Raw genomic sequence first — 15404 nt, forward strand, 5'->3', positions numbered from 1 at the left:
CCTGGCCAGGAGCATGGTGGGCAGGCCCCACACACAGGAGGAAGGTGCATGTCGTGGCTGGAGTGGATTGACTGGGGAGAGGGTGGAGCCAGATGAGGTCAACTGGAGCAGGTGAGACCTGCTTCTGAGGGTGGCCATGAGGAGCCACAGAGGGCTTCAGGGGGAGGCAGGGTACCCCCTAATCCATGCTTTGACGAGACCGCTCTGGCTTCTGGGGAGCAGGACACCAGGTAGGCAATCCACCTATGAGAGAAGATGCCAGTTCAAGATTGGGATGGTCACCGTGGACATGAATGGTATGGTTTGCTCTCGTGGACCAGTGGTAGAGCAGGTTGGGAAGAAAAGAGTCGGGATTGCCACCTGGGGTTTCGGCCTGAGCAACCAGAAACAGACCAATCAGAGGTGGAGATGCCACGTGCAGCAATAGGCAAGACTGAGGTCTTTTTGGACAATTACGTTTGATAGGCCTGTTCATCGTCTAACTTAAAAGTATTTCCAATATTCCCTGAGTTCTCTGATTGACCCAAGAGAGTGTGCACACCTCTCAGGTCTTCTTCAGCCCAAGAGGGTGTCATCTCCCTCAGTGCTCCACTCTGCTTCTGCAAGGCATGTGAAGCTGTATCATGGCAAGTATCACTTTAGAACTAGACTGGTCAAGAGGCGAGGCTGAGGGGTTGCTCACCCCCCTGTCTTCCTCCTGGATGACTCTCCGGCTCCTCCTTTGACAGGGTGCCTTCTGGGGGCTGACTGGTGGACTTCTGATTGGCTTCTGTCGAATGGTGTCTGAGTTTGCCTATGGGTCCTGGAGCTGCTCAGCGAACAGCAGCTGCCCTGTGATCATCTGCGGCGTGCATTACCTCTATTTTGCTGTAATCCTCTTCACCATCAGTCTTTTCTTCATCCTGGGGATCTCCTTGTTCACAGACCCAATTCCGGATAAACATGTAAGTGCTGCCGTGTGGGTGCACTGAGTCAGCCTGCAGTCCCAGCATCCCTGTGAGGGTGAGTTGGCTCTGACAACTTTGGGGGAAAGCGACTGAATTCCTGCATTCTTTTTGAAAGCAGTAGGGCCAGGGGCTGGGGTGACAAATGGGTCAGAAATAGGCAAGTAACACAGAAGGGGCCTCCTTGCCTTAAAAACTAAACTAAACTAACAAGCTTTCCAGGAGTTCCTGTGTGGCTCAGCAGGTTAAGGATCCAGAATTGTCACTGCTGTGGCTCTGGTTGCAGCTGTGGCACAGATTCAATCCCTGGCCCGAAACTTCCACATGCCACGAACGCAGCCCAAAAATTAAAATAAAAAGCTTTCCAGGAGTTCCTGTTGTGGTGCAGTGGTTAACAAATCTGACTAGGAACCGTGAGGTTGCGGGTTCAGTCCCTGGCCTTGCTCAGTGGGTTAAGGATCCGGTGTTGCCTTGAGCTATGGTGTAGGTTGCAGACGCGGCTCGGATCCCAAGTTGCTGTGGCTCTGGTGAAGGCCAGCGGCTACAGCTCCAATTCGACCCCTAGCCTGGGAACCTCCATATGCTGTGGGAGCAGCCCAAGAAATGGCAAAAAGAGGACAAAAAAAAAAAAAGGCTTTCCAGTAATCCTCCAATTAAGTATTTACTGAGAATGAGAAGTTTGGCTTTTAAAATGCCAATTTTTCTTGAAGTGTTCAGTTTGCTAACCTCAGTAAGAGTTAAGGTAATCAGGACAGTCCCACCTGCTATCCACCCAGAGGGAATTAAGCCAGCAGGAGCAGGGATAATAATGCTGGCAGTGCTATGGCTGGCAGCCAGGCGGTCTCATTCTGCTTGCCCTTGCCCGGCCACTTGTCCCCTCCCAAGAAACAGATGTCTATTACCCAAGTTGGAATTTTAAAGCCTGGGCTCAGAGAAGTCAAGGCACTTGTCTGTGATGCCAGAACTAGCCAGTGGCAGGGCTGGGCTCCACCACATCACCTGGCCAGTAGGCTTAGCAGGACAGGGGTTCGGCTGAGCCAGAAAGCAGCAGGGAGGGTCCTGGGCGTCTGCAGGAGGGAGGAAGGAGCTCAGAAGGGGGGCAGGTCTGTGAGATCTGTGTGCCCTGGGATCTGGGTGAAAGCCGAGAACATGGAAGACACCTTTCTGCTCAGTAGTTCCCACTTGATTCATTCCTCTCCTGCACACAAAGAGGGGTGGAGCAAGTGGGGAGGTTGGCCGGGAAGGTCTGGGACAGCTCACCCACTGTGCATCCCTGGCCCTGCTCCCATCTTGGAGCCCCCAGGCTTGGCAGGCCCACCCTTCTCTCACTCAGGGTCTTAATCAGTCAGCTTGTATGACTTCTGCTGCTCTCTTACTCTCAACTTCCAGGCAGCCACGTGCTCGAGTGTTTTTCCTGTCCAGCACATGTTAGTGCTCTGTGGAGGAGGGGAGGGAGGCAAAGGGGGAAAACACACAACCCAGGTTCCTCCTGCCCAGTCTGGTCCATGGGGCCCACAGTGGAATTGGAAAGGCAAGTGCGGACTTCCAGTGTCATCGGGAAGCAACTCAAGGCTAAACCCACTCTATCATTAACACGATTGAGTATTCATTTCTTATATCTTAGTCAGAGAGGCAGGGCTGGGAGGGACCCAGCCCCCCTCAGTCACATCCCTTTCATGTTTGGGGGACTTGGGCAGGGGTTACAGAGATTCAGATATACTGAGGCCAGTATAATAGAGGAAAACCTATTCCAGGAGTGACTTAGTGGGAATGTTTACTTAGTTGTGCTTCTGCTGACCCCAACCCTTTAAAAAAAAATAAAAAAGCAACAATTGGCCGGATTTTGTTATTTCACAAAGTTTCCATATAGTTCTTGGGAAGAGATCAAAAATAACAGAGCAGGAGTTCCCGTTGTGGCTTAGTGGTTAACAAACCTGACTAGTATCCATGAGGACATGGGTTTGATCCCTGGTCTTGCTCGGCAGGTTAAGGATCTGGCATTGTCATGAGCTGTGATGTAGGTCTCAGATACAGCTCAGATGCCACGTTGCTGTGGCTGTGGTGTAGGCCAGCAGCTAGAGCTCCAATTTGATCCCTGGCCTGGGAACCTCAGTATGCCATGGGGTGTGGCCCTAAAAACACAAAAGACAAAAAAAAAAAAAAAGAGCAGAAGGGAAGGGAGGCTCCCTTTCTGCACTTGCAGATGCCCTGTTAAGCCTGGGCCACTGAACTTGGCCAGGGGCCAGGTAATCCAGGTACCCAGTGAACTAGGTAAAGCTTTTCCTGGGCTGCATGAATGCTTACCTTGGATGGCCAGGAGGGGATTCTGGAAGGAAAGCAGGTCCTGGGTCTGCCATATGGGCTTACCCACCAGAAGCAGCAGACCAGGGGTGATGGGCAGCTTTACTCACCCTGAAGGGCCCAGGTTCCTAAACCCTCAGCACCAAAAGGAGCCTGAGGGCACTGCCCCCTACCCCTCCCAAACCTACCCAGGACACCAAGGTCACACTTTGAGAGGCCACACAATCACATGGGATCAGAGGCAGAGCCAAAATCCATACTCACCGCGCATTCCCTCCATTCCCTCAATCTCTCGTTAAGAGCCTAACAACCACATCTCTTTTCAGTCCCTTGAGACCCAGCTGCTGGCCATGGCACCATAAGGCCTGTGTGGCAGGGCCCTCATAGTCACAAGCCCCTGCTCTCTCCCCAGCTGCACCGCCTCTGTTGGAGTTTACGAAACAGCCAAGAGGAGAGGGTAGATCTGGATGAAGAAATACAAGGAAGGAATCCAGAACCCCAGGCACAGCCAGGTGAGAGAGAACATCCAAAGCCCGGTGGTGTCCACGCTGCCGCCTCTCGCCCACCCTGCACTCGCCCAGCTTTCTCCACTTCCAGAGTGCTTCCAGGCAACAGCCCCATCTTCCATTTTTCCAAAGATGCTTTGGGGGTGTTTGTCAAGGTTGAGATGCCTCTCAGAGGGCATCCGTGTGGCAGTCTGGGCTGGAGAGATCCAGGTGGGGGCAAGGAGGGAAGTGTCAGATATGATCTAGAAGCTTTTCAGGTGGGGTGGGAGGGGTCCACTGAGCCACACAGAGATCATATTGTGCCTCAGCAGGAGTGACCTGGTGGCGGGGATGGAGGAGGGAGCAGTGGGTCATACAGCCTCACACATGGGTTCAAACCCAGAGGGCTACTGGGCAGCAGCCCCCTAAGAGGGCTCCAGGGAACCCGCCAAGGACAGTGGGATTTCAGTCTGAGCAAGAACAGAGGATGTTCTGGGAGAGGCTCAGGTCTGGGGGCTCCAGAAGGCCTATAGGAAAACTTTCAGCAGACAGGGTTGGAGAAGGAGCGTGGGGGCCATGGGGAGGGTGACCTGCGCCTGTTGAGGCTCTGACGCAAACAGGGATAAAGGCCTAACAAGATTAGTGCTGAGTCTGGGGCAGAGGGATCTGAGGAGGCTGTGAGTTTGGGGGGGGGGGCCTGCCTGGGGAGGAGGCCGCAGTCTGGGGTCCTTCTCCACTCCTGCCATGGACATGCAGGGCCCAGAGGGGCCTGGAACCCTCTCCTCACACCTGCAGGGCAGGGGCAGGGCCTCTCCTGCCAAACCAGGCCACCCCAGCCCGTGGAGCATTCAGGGCTCCTGGCATGGGAGGAACTGCCCACTGGGGCCCACAGTGTGTCAGGTGCTTGTTCCTGGGGCAGCTTCTAGCTCCTCCCTCGACCGCAGTTGGGGTGGATAACCATAATGACAGTGGCTAACATTTACTGTGCATTTGGAATGTGCCAAACACTGTGGAAATTATAGCTGTGTGCAATAGGTACAATTATTATCCCCATTTTAGAGATGGGGAGACTGAGGCACCAAACAGTTTAGTGATCTGCCCCAGGCTCCATAGGTAACCAGGCAGTGGTGGAGCTGGGACTTCAACGCAGGCAGTCTGACTCCAAAGCATAACTCTTGGCCACTGGCCTGTCCCACTCCCTTTCCCATAGCCCTGTGGTCACACAGGCCAGGGTGTGCTGCTCGGGACCTCTCAGCACACAGAGCAAGTGTCTGTGTCTCTGGGGTCTTCTGGCTGCAGCACCTTCCCCTGGAAGAGAGGCCTCTCTGTCACTGGCTGACAAGTTCTGTCAGCCCTGGTGCTGCCTCAGCCTCAGAACACAGCTGGCATGGTGGCTGCCCAACAGGAATAGACACAGAACAGAGCACAGCACACACCATTCAGAGGAGATGAGCCTGTCTTGTCATCAAGGAGGAAACCGGTCCCAGGCTGGCTGGGCCACATGTGTGTGGAGCTGACCGTGGTGCTGACCCAGTAGCAGCCAGCCTGGGCTGCACTGCCGGACACCAGAGAGACTTTTAAGCCCCAGAGCAAGGTGTTTCACTAGTTTGGCCCAGAGAAATGAATGGAAACTTGCCTATAACTCCTAGACTTCCCCTCTTTCCTGGGGAAAACACCAGTTTATCCCCTTTCAAGGGCCCAGAGGGCCTTATTTTGGGCCAGGCAGTGAGACTGGAACCTGCCTGGGGAAGACACTCCTTGAGGTTGCTGAGGAGAGCTGAGCAGTTGGGGCTTCTTCTATCCTCATAGGAGCGGCCACTTGCCCTATACCTATAGAGCTGTGCTCAGCGTGTCCCTGAGACAGGACAGTGGGGACCTGGGCCAGCTGAAGGCTCTGCCAGTACAAGGCAAGCATGGCCCCAGAAACCCCAAGCTTCACTCTCCCTGCCTCTGAGGATGGTGGACAGTGTTCTGCAGCAGGGCTGAGGGTGGTTCTTCATGAGAGGAGCCAGTCTCTTGGTCTTCCTGCTGGACTCACCTCTAAGAATGGAGCCCCTAGGAAGAGCTTCTGTGCACTGGCCTGCGCCTCCTGACCTGTACCCATTCCCTCTGTTCCAGATGTATTCCAGAAGGCCAAGAGCTGCCTCTGGAGGGCCTGGGATGTGTTCTGCGGCCTGGAGCCACTGCAGAGCTCCAAACTGGCCCCAGGAGAGGTGATGGTGCAGAAGATAGAGTGTGGTGACATGGAAGGGACACAGCACAGTGACACATTGGAAGGGACAGAGCAGAGGGACACAGTGGAAGGGACAGAGCCCCAAGACATGCCAGAGAAGCCCTGCTGGAGAAAAATGGCCAACATCTGCGGGTTCCTCTTGGTGTCGCTCACAGTCTTCTGCCACATCTACTTCGGCTAGGCAGCTGACAGAGGTGTCTGGGAGCAGGCAGGCCACTGCCTCTTGCAGATGCCCTCATCATCAAGGGGAAGATGCTACTCCTACTGGGAGGGCCACAGTTGTGGGACCAAGGACCCTCAGCATCACACAGCACGTGCCACCAGTAGCAGGGCGTGCAGGCTGTCAGGGCAGCAAAGCCCACTAGTGAGAGCAGAGACAGCAGCTGAGCACATCTGTCTCTGTGAGATGAGTCATTCTCTCCAGATGGCTCCACTGTGCAAACCCTGACTTCCACTGACTTCTAGATATATTCAGGGGTTTTGTTTACCCTTTCCTTCCTATACCCACCTCCATTTGCTGTGTTCTCTCCTCCTTTGTAAAGGAACAGCTGCTGGCAAAGATGCCCCACCCCACACCAGTGGTCCCACCCACAGGGGCTGTGCTCCCTGCTGATGACCACACAAGGCCAGCTGGCACCAGGACTGTTTTGGGTGGAAATGTTGACTTCTGCCTGGACTGGTGGTGGGGCTGAGGCAGTTTCTGCCCAAGGACCAGGCATTGCTACAGCTCAGCACTGTCTGGCTGCACCCTGGAGGGCGGGTGGAGAGGAAACTCACCAAGCTCTTCCCAGTTCCTTCCAGTCTGCCTGCATCACTGAGTTGGGCCCAGGGGCTGGATTCTCTTCAGCTGGCAAGTGTAGGCCACTCCGCTTGATCTGTGTTTCTGTAGGGACTCCTTCAGCCACCCCTACTTCCTCCTCCTTCTCAGGCCAAAATAAATGATTTGGGTTTTTAGAAAAAGTTGCAGATGCTGGAAATTGATTTGGGGGAGGCCCACTCAGCATTGCAGAAATCATGCTCTGAAGGTACAATCAAGGACCAGCCCCTCATCCCTCATTTAGGCCCTCAGCTGACAGTTTTCATGTATAAAATCATGTGATCTGCAGGTAGAGATAGCTTACCTTTTTCTTTCCAGTCTGGATGTCTTTAATTTCATTTTCTTGCCTAAACTGCCCTAGCTAGAACCTCCAATACAATGTCAAGTAGAAGCAGTGAGAGCAGATGTCCTTGTCTTATCCTGATCTTAGGGGGAAAGCATCCAGTCTTTCACTGTTGAGTATGATGTTAGCGGTGAGTTTTTACAGATGTTAACACGTAAAGGAAATATCTCTCTAGTCCTGTCTTACTGAGAGTTTTTTTGTTGTTTTTTTTTTTGTTTTGGTTTGGTTTTGTCTTTTTTTTTTTTTTCAGGGCTGCACCCATGGCATATGGAAGTTCCCAGGCTAGGGGTCTAATCAGAGCTGCAGCTGCTGTCCTATGCCACAGCCACAGCAAAGGCGGATCTGAGTCTTGTCTGTCACCTACACCACAGCTCGCACAACACCGGATCCTTAACCCACTGAGCTAGGCCAGGGATCGAACCAGGGTCCTCATGGATACTAGTTGGATTTGTTGCTGCTGAGCCACAATGGGAACTCCTGTTTTTATTTTTGTTTTTGTTTTATGAATGGGTGTTGGATTTCGTCAAATGCTTTTTCTGCATCTAATAAGATGATCATGTGGTTTCTGTTCTTTATTCTATTTATATGTTACCTTGATTCATTTTCATATGTTAAACCTACCTTGCATTCCTGGGATAAACCCCAGTTGATCATGGTGTATAATACTTTTTTCATGTGGCTGGATTTGGTTTGCTAATGTCTGGTTGAGTTCTTCTGTCTATAATCATAAAGTATGTTGGTCTGTAGTTTTCTTTTCTCGTGAGGCCTTTGTCTGGTTTGGGTATCAGGATAACATTAGCCCTCGTGGAGTGAGTTGGGAAGTGTCCCCTCTTGTTTTTTAAAATTAGTTTGCAAAGGATTGGTATTAATTCTTACCTGGAAACATTTAAGCATAGATGTTAAGTCTGATGGAAGGGTCCAGAACACAGCAGAGACTCAGATTGTGGGGAGAGAAGACAGTGGGCAGGGCTAGCTAAGAAGGGAACCTGGTAGAGAGTGCCCAAGTCTGGCAGATGAGAAGTGCATCAGGTTTAAGAAAGAGGGTTCTTTCTACAAAAGAGACCAAAAGGGCACAGCGAGGGCCCTGGGAAGGGACAAGCCACGGAGGGAGCACTGGCACCTAGGCCACTCCATGAGCCAATCACAAAGAGCATGGGGTCTTGACAGCAAGGAGGCTCCCAAGGGGCAGAGCCAGTGGGCTGTGGGTGAGAAAGGATGGGGACACAAGAAAGTGGAGCCCCACAAACACCCGTTTTCCTAAAAAATGAAAGGCTTCCTCTTATGAGGCCTTTATTGAGAATGAGATTCAACCTGAAACCCCACCTGGGCCCAGGAGCCAGTCCCTCAAGGAACAAGAGGGCCTGAGGGGGCTAATCCTGGAACCACAGGGATGCAGATGTCTCTGCGTTTCTTCTAGGAGAGCAAAGGCCCCAGTCCCTGGAAGGACTGCAGGAAGGCACTCACCTCAGGACTTTAGTTCTGCAGAGGTTCTATCCCACAGGAAGTCTGGCTGCTGGTTGGTGATGGAATGAGGGAAACCTCGTGGGAGGCAAGGAGCTTGGGAAAGCTCACAGGGAAAGAATAAGGTGTGAGTCCAGCCCTAAAGCTGAGCAACGGCTCCTGCAGCTTCTCCAGCAAAGGTCAGAACCCTGCCCGACCACCAGACTGGATGGGTCAGGGAGATCAAGGGGTCCCATGCCTCCTCCTCCCCAGACTCTCCAGTTTCACTGTGGGAGAAGCAAGGTGGAAGGTTCCCCAGAGGGCCACTCTGGGGCCCCGGCAGACATGGGAGGGAGGACTGGGGCGTGGTTGGCCTCAGGCCAGCCTGGAGCTCCCTCAGAGGACCTGGCTCTGCGGAGTGCAGCTACTGGGGGGAAGATCTTAAGGAGCTACCCTGTTCCAAGCACTCATCCCTGGGGCAGGGGGAGAGGTCCTCTTATAACTTACCTTCCCCACATGGGGTGGCACCTGTGACCGACCTTCCTTCCTGTCACCCATGAGGGAGGGGGGCAGCACTGGGAGCAAGGCTGCACCCTGCCACACCTCAGGGGCCTGGTCACTCGAGAGTCCAGGTTGGGTGGTGCCTAGTCCAGCTGTATTGCTTCCCCAGCCCAACTCCTTCCCCCTGCCCCCCACTGCCGCCTTCTCCCTAGAGGCTTGGCCCTGCTGTCTGCCTTCCCAGGGGACTTGACTGCAGCAGAGAGCAGGGATGCCTCCCGCCTGGCCTGGACCCTGGGATCAGCCTGTGACCCGGTCCTCCTGGGCCGAGCCTTTCCCCTCTGGCAGCAGAGAGAAGGCATGGCCATGGTCTATGAACATCAGGTGCCATTCAGACCAAGATAAAGAGATTCACTGCATTTATTCAGGTGTGGGGTCAGCAGGTTGGCCAGAGAAGAGGCTCAGGGTTTCCACTCAATGACTTTGATGGCAATCTGGGCTGCCTGCTTCACGGCTGCACTGGTATCCTTCTCAAGGGCCCGGAAGGTGGGCACGTGGGCCTGCAGGAGCTTGCGGCCCTCAGGGGCCTCGGCCAGCATGGTCAGGGCCTTGATGGCATTCAGGCGCGCCTTGCTCAAGGACGAGCACAGCAGCTGCAGCAGTGGATGAATGGCTTCTGCATTGAGGGCTGCATACTTCCCTGTAGGTCACCAACACCAAGTGTTCCTGGGGGCCCATGCCCATCTCCCTGGCCCCTCAGCCCTCCTCATACAGGCCTCATACCCTCTCTGTCCCCATCCTGGGCCCTTCCAGCCCCAAACTGGCTTCTCTCCAACCACCCAGGTGCCTGTCCCATAACCCTCACAAGGTAACACAAATGGCCTTTTATAAATTAAAATCAAATTGTTTTTTTATGTGGCAAATATTTCTTGAGCACCTGTGCTGTGCCAGGCACAAAAACACAACATTCTAACCCTGTGGGTGCTTACAGTCTAGTGGGGGACACAAAAGTGAACGGACAAGGAGATGCCCCTCCTTAATCCTTGGCTACCCACCCCCTTGCCTGCTGAAAGGCCACATGCCTGTCCCCCATCCCCAATCCCCCTGCTCCAAGCACACTCTTCTCTTTGCTGCTGGACCATCTAGCCTCCTTGGCCCCACCAACTCCCATCCTCCTTTGGGTCAACACTACACCCCTCCCAGAGGATGCTTGGCCGCTGCGCTGTGCCCACTCTTCAGGTCTGTCTGCCCCAGGTCACTCTGCCAAACCACAGACAGCAGAGGCTGAGATGTCTGAGTTCCCTACCCCCACCCCGTGTGCACAGGGCCTGGCACATGGCAAGGGCTCAGGGACCCTCTGCTGGAGTGCCAGCTCAGGGAAAAGTGGCCTTGCATCCCCAGACTCCCGCATTGCCGGACCCCTGCAAGCCTTCTGGCCCTGCAAGTGCTCCCACAGGAAGCCCAGGTAAGACACTGGTGCTGAGGACACCACCAAGGTCAACACTCGGGAGCCCCACCCTGGTGATCAGCATCCTAACCACACAATCAAAAGAGGGCTGTGGGCTCTGGGCAGGCCCCAACCTCTCGGATTCCACCCTCAGGGTGAACTAGGACCTGGCTGGGGAGTCCCTAGCTCTGGGGGCGCTTTGCAGTCTACTTGCTGAGAATCAGAGCCCCAGGCAGACTCTAGGGTACAGCTCCAGGCACAGGGCTGGTGCAGGTGAGGGAAGGCCAGACAGCTTTCAGAGGTCCTGCAGGAAGGGATGGCCCAGCCCAGCTTCTGGGTAGGAGAACTGGCCCGTCCCTTCCAGTGACCCAGATCGAGTGACTGAGCACAGAGGCCTGGTTGCTGGCTGTCCAGGTGGAGGAGAGGGTAGCCTTCCGTCATATTCAGCCCTCCACATGGAAAACAGTAACGTTGATCAAAAAGCACCACAGAAGCCAGGACTCCAGTGATAGACCTCAGGATAACTGACTAATGGGTGGCAAATGAATCCAGCCCAGAATTTTGGCTCACACAGGGCCTGGGTCAGAGGCAGGAACTCCAAAACCAGGGAACAGAGGGAATGAGTGGGGAGGAGCCCAGGCGGTAGGCCCACTATGGCTGGAAGAATAGAGAAGGGCAGTACCCAACCTGCTGAGGGCTGCAGTGACCCCATCCCGTGACCCCCTGTACCAGAGGGGGATGCCCCTGCCAGCAGACCACCTCACCCTCTGTAGTCACTGTGGCATACATGAGGGCCCCCGCCGCGTTGGCCTGCACCTCCGCCACCTTGTCTCTCAGCAGGTGCACCAGGATGGGGATGACGTCATGCTTCCACACCTGGTTCTTGCCTTCCAGAGGGATGCTGGACCAGAGAGAGGACAGCTGGGTGGCTTCCCTCAGAGGGAGAGGGGGACAGGACCACCCCAGGAGGATGCCAAGGCACCAGGGTGCAGGGGAGCGCTGGTGTGAGGTCTGGGTCCCACTCCCATGCCCAGATAGCCTGGGTTCACAGAAGGCCAGGCCACTCAGGAACCTGGGGATGGCAGAATGAAGACAGTTGGCCAAAGCTGAAGCACAGCCCCAGGGGCCACAACCCCCTGTGCTGAGAAAGTATCTGTCTGGGATGGCACCCTCCCCACCTCCCTTGCAGCTCTGAGGCACGTTAAGCCTCAGGCTCCATGCCAGGATCTAGACTGTGATCAGGGTGACCCTAGGTTACCAGTGGCTGGACCCCCACAGCATCATTTCCTGACCTGTAAAGGGAGCCAGTCACCTTCCTTGAGGGGTTGTCTAAAAGTGTGTGCAGATCATGGCACCACTTGCTCTCCTGTGTTTTCCTTCCTCGAGGGAGAAGATGACCAACCCTCTTATTTTGCCAGGAGAGGGGGCTTCCTGGGATGCAGGACTGTCAGGGCACGAGCAGGCAAGGGGAAGCAGAGCTGCTCCACCCCCAGCTGGGCCTCACCTGATGGCGATGAGCGTGCCGGCGGCCTTGCTGCGGATGTTGCTGTTGGCGCTCAGGAGTTTCTCCTTCAGGAAGGGCACTGCGCGGCTGGCCAGCGCCTCAGTGGCATCCTCCATCAGGCAGGCAGCCAGTGTGTCCAGAAGGAGCTCCTGCACCCCTTCCTCTTCCCGCTGCAGCTTCCACACTAGTGAGGGGATCAGGCCGCTGCTGACAATGCCCTGGGCCCCTGTGGGACAGAAATGGGTACTGAAGAATAGGCAGCTAGCCAACCCCCAACCTGTGCTGGGAGCCAGAGGGATGGGGTTTATCTGACAAGATAAATTGCAAATGCTCCCAACCCCCACTGCTGGGGGTTGGGACAAGCTAGGGTGGGAACCACAAGGCCCTGGAGGACCCCAAAAGGTCCAGCCTTTCTTGGTCACCTGTGATTGAAATAGTGGCCTTGAGAAGCAGCAGCCACCCCTGCGGGGCCCAGGCACTGGGGGATTCTCCCTGCCCCCACCTCGGTGCATTCAGAGGGGAAGTCTGGGGTGCACAGGGGTCCAGCCAATCCCTTCCTGACCCGCACATCTCTCTGATGCTAGAGCCCCAGGCCGGCCTGGCCAGCCGTGGGGACGGGAAGAGAGCTTTCAGTGGGGTCTGAGGTGGAGGATTTAGTGAGCAGGTCAGCATCCTATACAAAGACAGCTGTGCCCCCAGCCACAGTTGGTTGGTAATCCAGATTCTGGCGGGGTCTAAAGGCACCTGGTGCCCTGCAGGGAGGGGGCTCCACAGGGCATGGCTGGGAGAAAACAACGCAGGGAGTGGCCCTTCCCTTTACTCCTTATAGCCTTTCCTCTCCCCCCAGGGAGACAGGACACCCTGAGGGTGCTCGAGAGCTCCCAGAACTGCTGGCAGAGCAGCACCCTGGGAAAGCAAACCTGCACCAGGAAAGGCGTCCCTTCCCCACAGCTCCCAGGTGTCATGACTGCCCCACAGCCCACCCTCTCCTAGCCTCCCCAGTAGCCCCGGCTGCCCACTGCAAAACCATCCACAGCCCCCACGGAGGTGCCACCAGCAGACACCTCTGTCTTCCGCCTCCCCAGCTCAACCCTCTAATTTACTCTTGGGAGATAAATAAACAGGTTAATTAGCCTAAAGGTCTCTGAGTGCCAATTAGCACCAGGGATTTCCTCTTTGAAGACATCACCCAACCTTCCGTCCTCACTCCCTGAGGACATCAAATGGCAGATGCCTGGGGCGAGGGGGTGGAGAGGCAGGGCAGCAAGTCCAGTGGCTCCCGGCGCCCCCATCCAACTTCTCCCTGGGGTGTCAGGTGCAGCCACGAGCTCTGTCCATTTGTTCTCAGGGCACTCACAACACGGAAAGGGCAGTTTCTTGCCGTTTCAAGGGTACAGGGCTTTTTAAGATTTAATACACACAGATTTCAAAAAAAAGGCTAGGTTGGACTCCTTAATGTCTCCAGCTGTGTGACCTCAGACAAGTTACCCTCTCTGAGCCTGGTTTCCTTATTATGAACACAAGCCCACCTGGCAGGGGGTTGTGCTGTATCAGTGGAGTAGGGATGGAAAAGTGCTCTGTGTAAGGGACTGGCACTGTGCGCCCAGATACACCGGCCTGGCTGGCAAGAGTCTCCCAAATTCCACCAGCACTGAGTCCCAGCTGAAGACGAGGGCCTGTGGGTGGGAGTAAGGGGTGGGATACAGAGACAAAAACTGCCCTGCAGGAGCCCCTGTCAGGAATCCCCAAGCTGCCTCTCCTGAGGGCCTGAGCCTCTCTCCCCCTGGTGCCCTCTGTCCAGACCACCACGTGGCCTCCTGCTTGCCTGTGCTTCTGGCTCAGGCACCTGCCCACAGGCTCACCTGCCTGGCCACAGCCCCTCTCAGCCACAACATAGACAGCCCCTCCCCAGTTCACAGTGCAGAAGTGACAATTTGAACTTCTGAGGAGTGTGCTGACTGATGGAGGGACTGGGGGCCACCTGAGCAAAGGAATTTGTGGTCAATTCGTGTATTTTGGCCTCACTTGCACCCTGGTCTGGGCTTCCAAAAACACAGGGAGAGGTGCAGCTGGAGCAACAGGATGCACTGGCTCGGGGTTGGGCAGAGGGAGGGGTCAAGGCAGGAAGTTGGAGGCGATCATCTCCACTGCCCGCCCCATGAGGAAACTGCAGCCCAGAGAGGCAACTCAAGGGGCCAAGGTTGCACAGCAGATGGGAAGAGACCACGCCCTCAACTGCCCTCATTTTGTTCCCTAGGCATTCATCCTGGGCTTCTGCTCCTAGAAATGCTGAGCGCTGGGACCCGGTTCATTTTGAGACAGAGGGAGATTAAAAATAAAACGCGTGCCGGGTGTGCCTCTCTGCTCGTTCACTTTGCTTCTTTTCAGCTAAAAGGAGAGTCGCAGGCCTGGCTATTTATAACTAACCCAAATCTGCAAAGGCTTGTTCTAGTTGGGGGGTGGGTACACAGACCCCAAAAAAACAAATCAGAGAAATCCATCAGGCCCCAAACAGCCTGAGACCCGGGTGGCAGGGTTGGGGTGAGCAATACAGGTGGGGTGCAGAGAAGAGCTGGCCTGGAGGGGTCACCCTTGGGCAGTGGGGAGACCAGTAGGAGAGTCACTGGACATTGCTGCCCAGGTTGACATGTGTAGATAAGGAATTCCAGGACCTCTGGGTGTGCAGGAAGGAAGGCCCAGGGGAGCTGGGCCTCATGGGCAGAAGGGCAAAGAAATGGGGCTCAGGTGTTTTGGGAGGCAGCCCAGGTCCAGCATGGCTGCCATGCCAGGATGGGTTGGTTGATGGGCCATAAGGCTCGGCTGGGATGGAGGATCATGATGCCCATGGCATGGAACCTCTGTGACTGAGGTTTGGCTATTTCCCAGGGGGCCATCTGGAGGGGCTGTCCTTAGCCAGCTGTCCCTGCTAGTTGGTGAGATGCTGGGTGGGCTCATTCACCAGGGCCCCCTTCCTCTTCCTTCCAAAGAGCCCCAACTCTGGTCTCTGGTTTCTGTTCTCTTGACTCAGCCCTGGGGACCAAGGATCCATGCCTTGTGCCCTGGCCCCACCAAGCCTCATTTCGACCTGCCTGCCCAGCTTTAGCCATGTGTGGTCCCCACTGACCCCACCCCACCTCAAGGCCTGCCTTCTCTGTCCTCAGCTTACTTGGCCCCTCAATGGCACATGACTCGCTGACCACATCTTCCTCCCAAGATATTCTCTGCAGCTCTGGGACCTCAGCTCCTGTGTCCCCCTCTTCAACTGTTCCTCCACATGCTTAGCATGTGCCACCTCTTCCTCCAGCATCCCCTCTCATGTGGACCCCCTTGGTCCCCACCATGCCCACCTTCCCCCTCTGCCAGGGCCAGCTCCTCTCAGGCTGCAGCCATCA

General features: G+C 55.3%; 2 protein-coding genes across 14 annotated transcripts in view; one reads left to right on the top strand and one right to left on the bottom strand.

Moving 5' to 3' along the window:
• The window catches only part of LOC125116075 (sodium/glucose cotransporter 1-like), a 78300-nt gene extending 71377 nt beyond the window's left edge, over positions 1 to 6923 (top strand). For 10 of the 12 annotated variants that reach the window (XM_047760991.1, XM_047760995.1, XM_047760994.1 and 7 more), the window contains 3 exons: positions 729 to 944; positions 3658 to 3757; positions 5849 to 6923. In XM_047760991.1, the coding sequence (XP_047616947.1) occupies positions 729 to 944; positions 3658 to 3757; positions 5849 to 6144 (612 nt within the window). In that variant the 3' untranslated portion in view covers positions 6145 to 6923. Of the gene's footprint in view, positions 1 to 728; positions 1003 to 3657; positions 3758 to 5848 lie in introns of those variants that run through there. The other 2 variants (XM_047760993.1, XM_047760992.1) reach the window with 2 other exon arrangements.
• Positions 6924 to 9463: 2540 nt separating this feature from the next.
• The window catches only part of RSPH14 (radial spoke head 14 homolog), a 60935-nt gene continuing 54994 nt past the window's right edge, over positions 9464 to 15404 (bottom strand). For both annotated transcript variants that reach the window (XM_047760868.1, XM_047760867.1), the window contains exons 5-7: positions 12013 to 12238; positions 11273 to 11409; positions 9464 to 9761 (exon numbers count right to left, since the gene is read on the bottom strand). In XM_047760868.1, coding sequence (XP_047616824.1) covers positions 9523 to 9761; positions 11273 to 11409; positions 12013 to 12238 — 602 coding nt within the window. In that variant the 3' untranslated portion in view covers positions 9464 to 9522. The remainder of the gene's footprint in view (positions 9762 to 11272; positions 11410 to 12012; positions 12239 to 15404) is intronic.

The sequence above is a fragment of the Phacochoerus africanus genome, chromosome 15 (assembly GCF_016906955.1).
Source record: "Phacochoerus africanus isolate WHEZ1 chromosome 15, ROS_Pafr_v1, whole genome shotgun sequence".
NCBI classification, from domain to species: domain Eukaryota; kingdom Metazoa; phylum Chordata; class Mammalia; order Artiodactyla; family Suidae; genus Phacochoerus; species Phacochoerus africanus.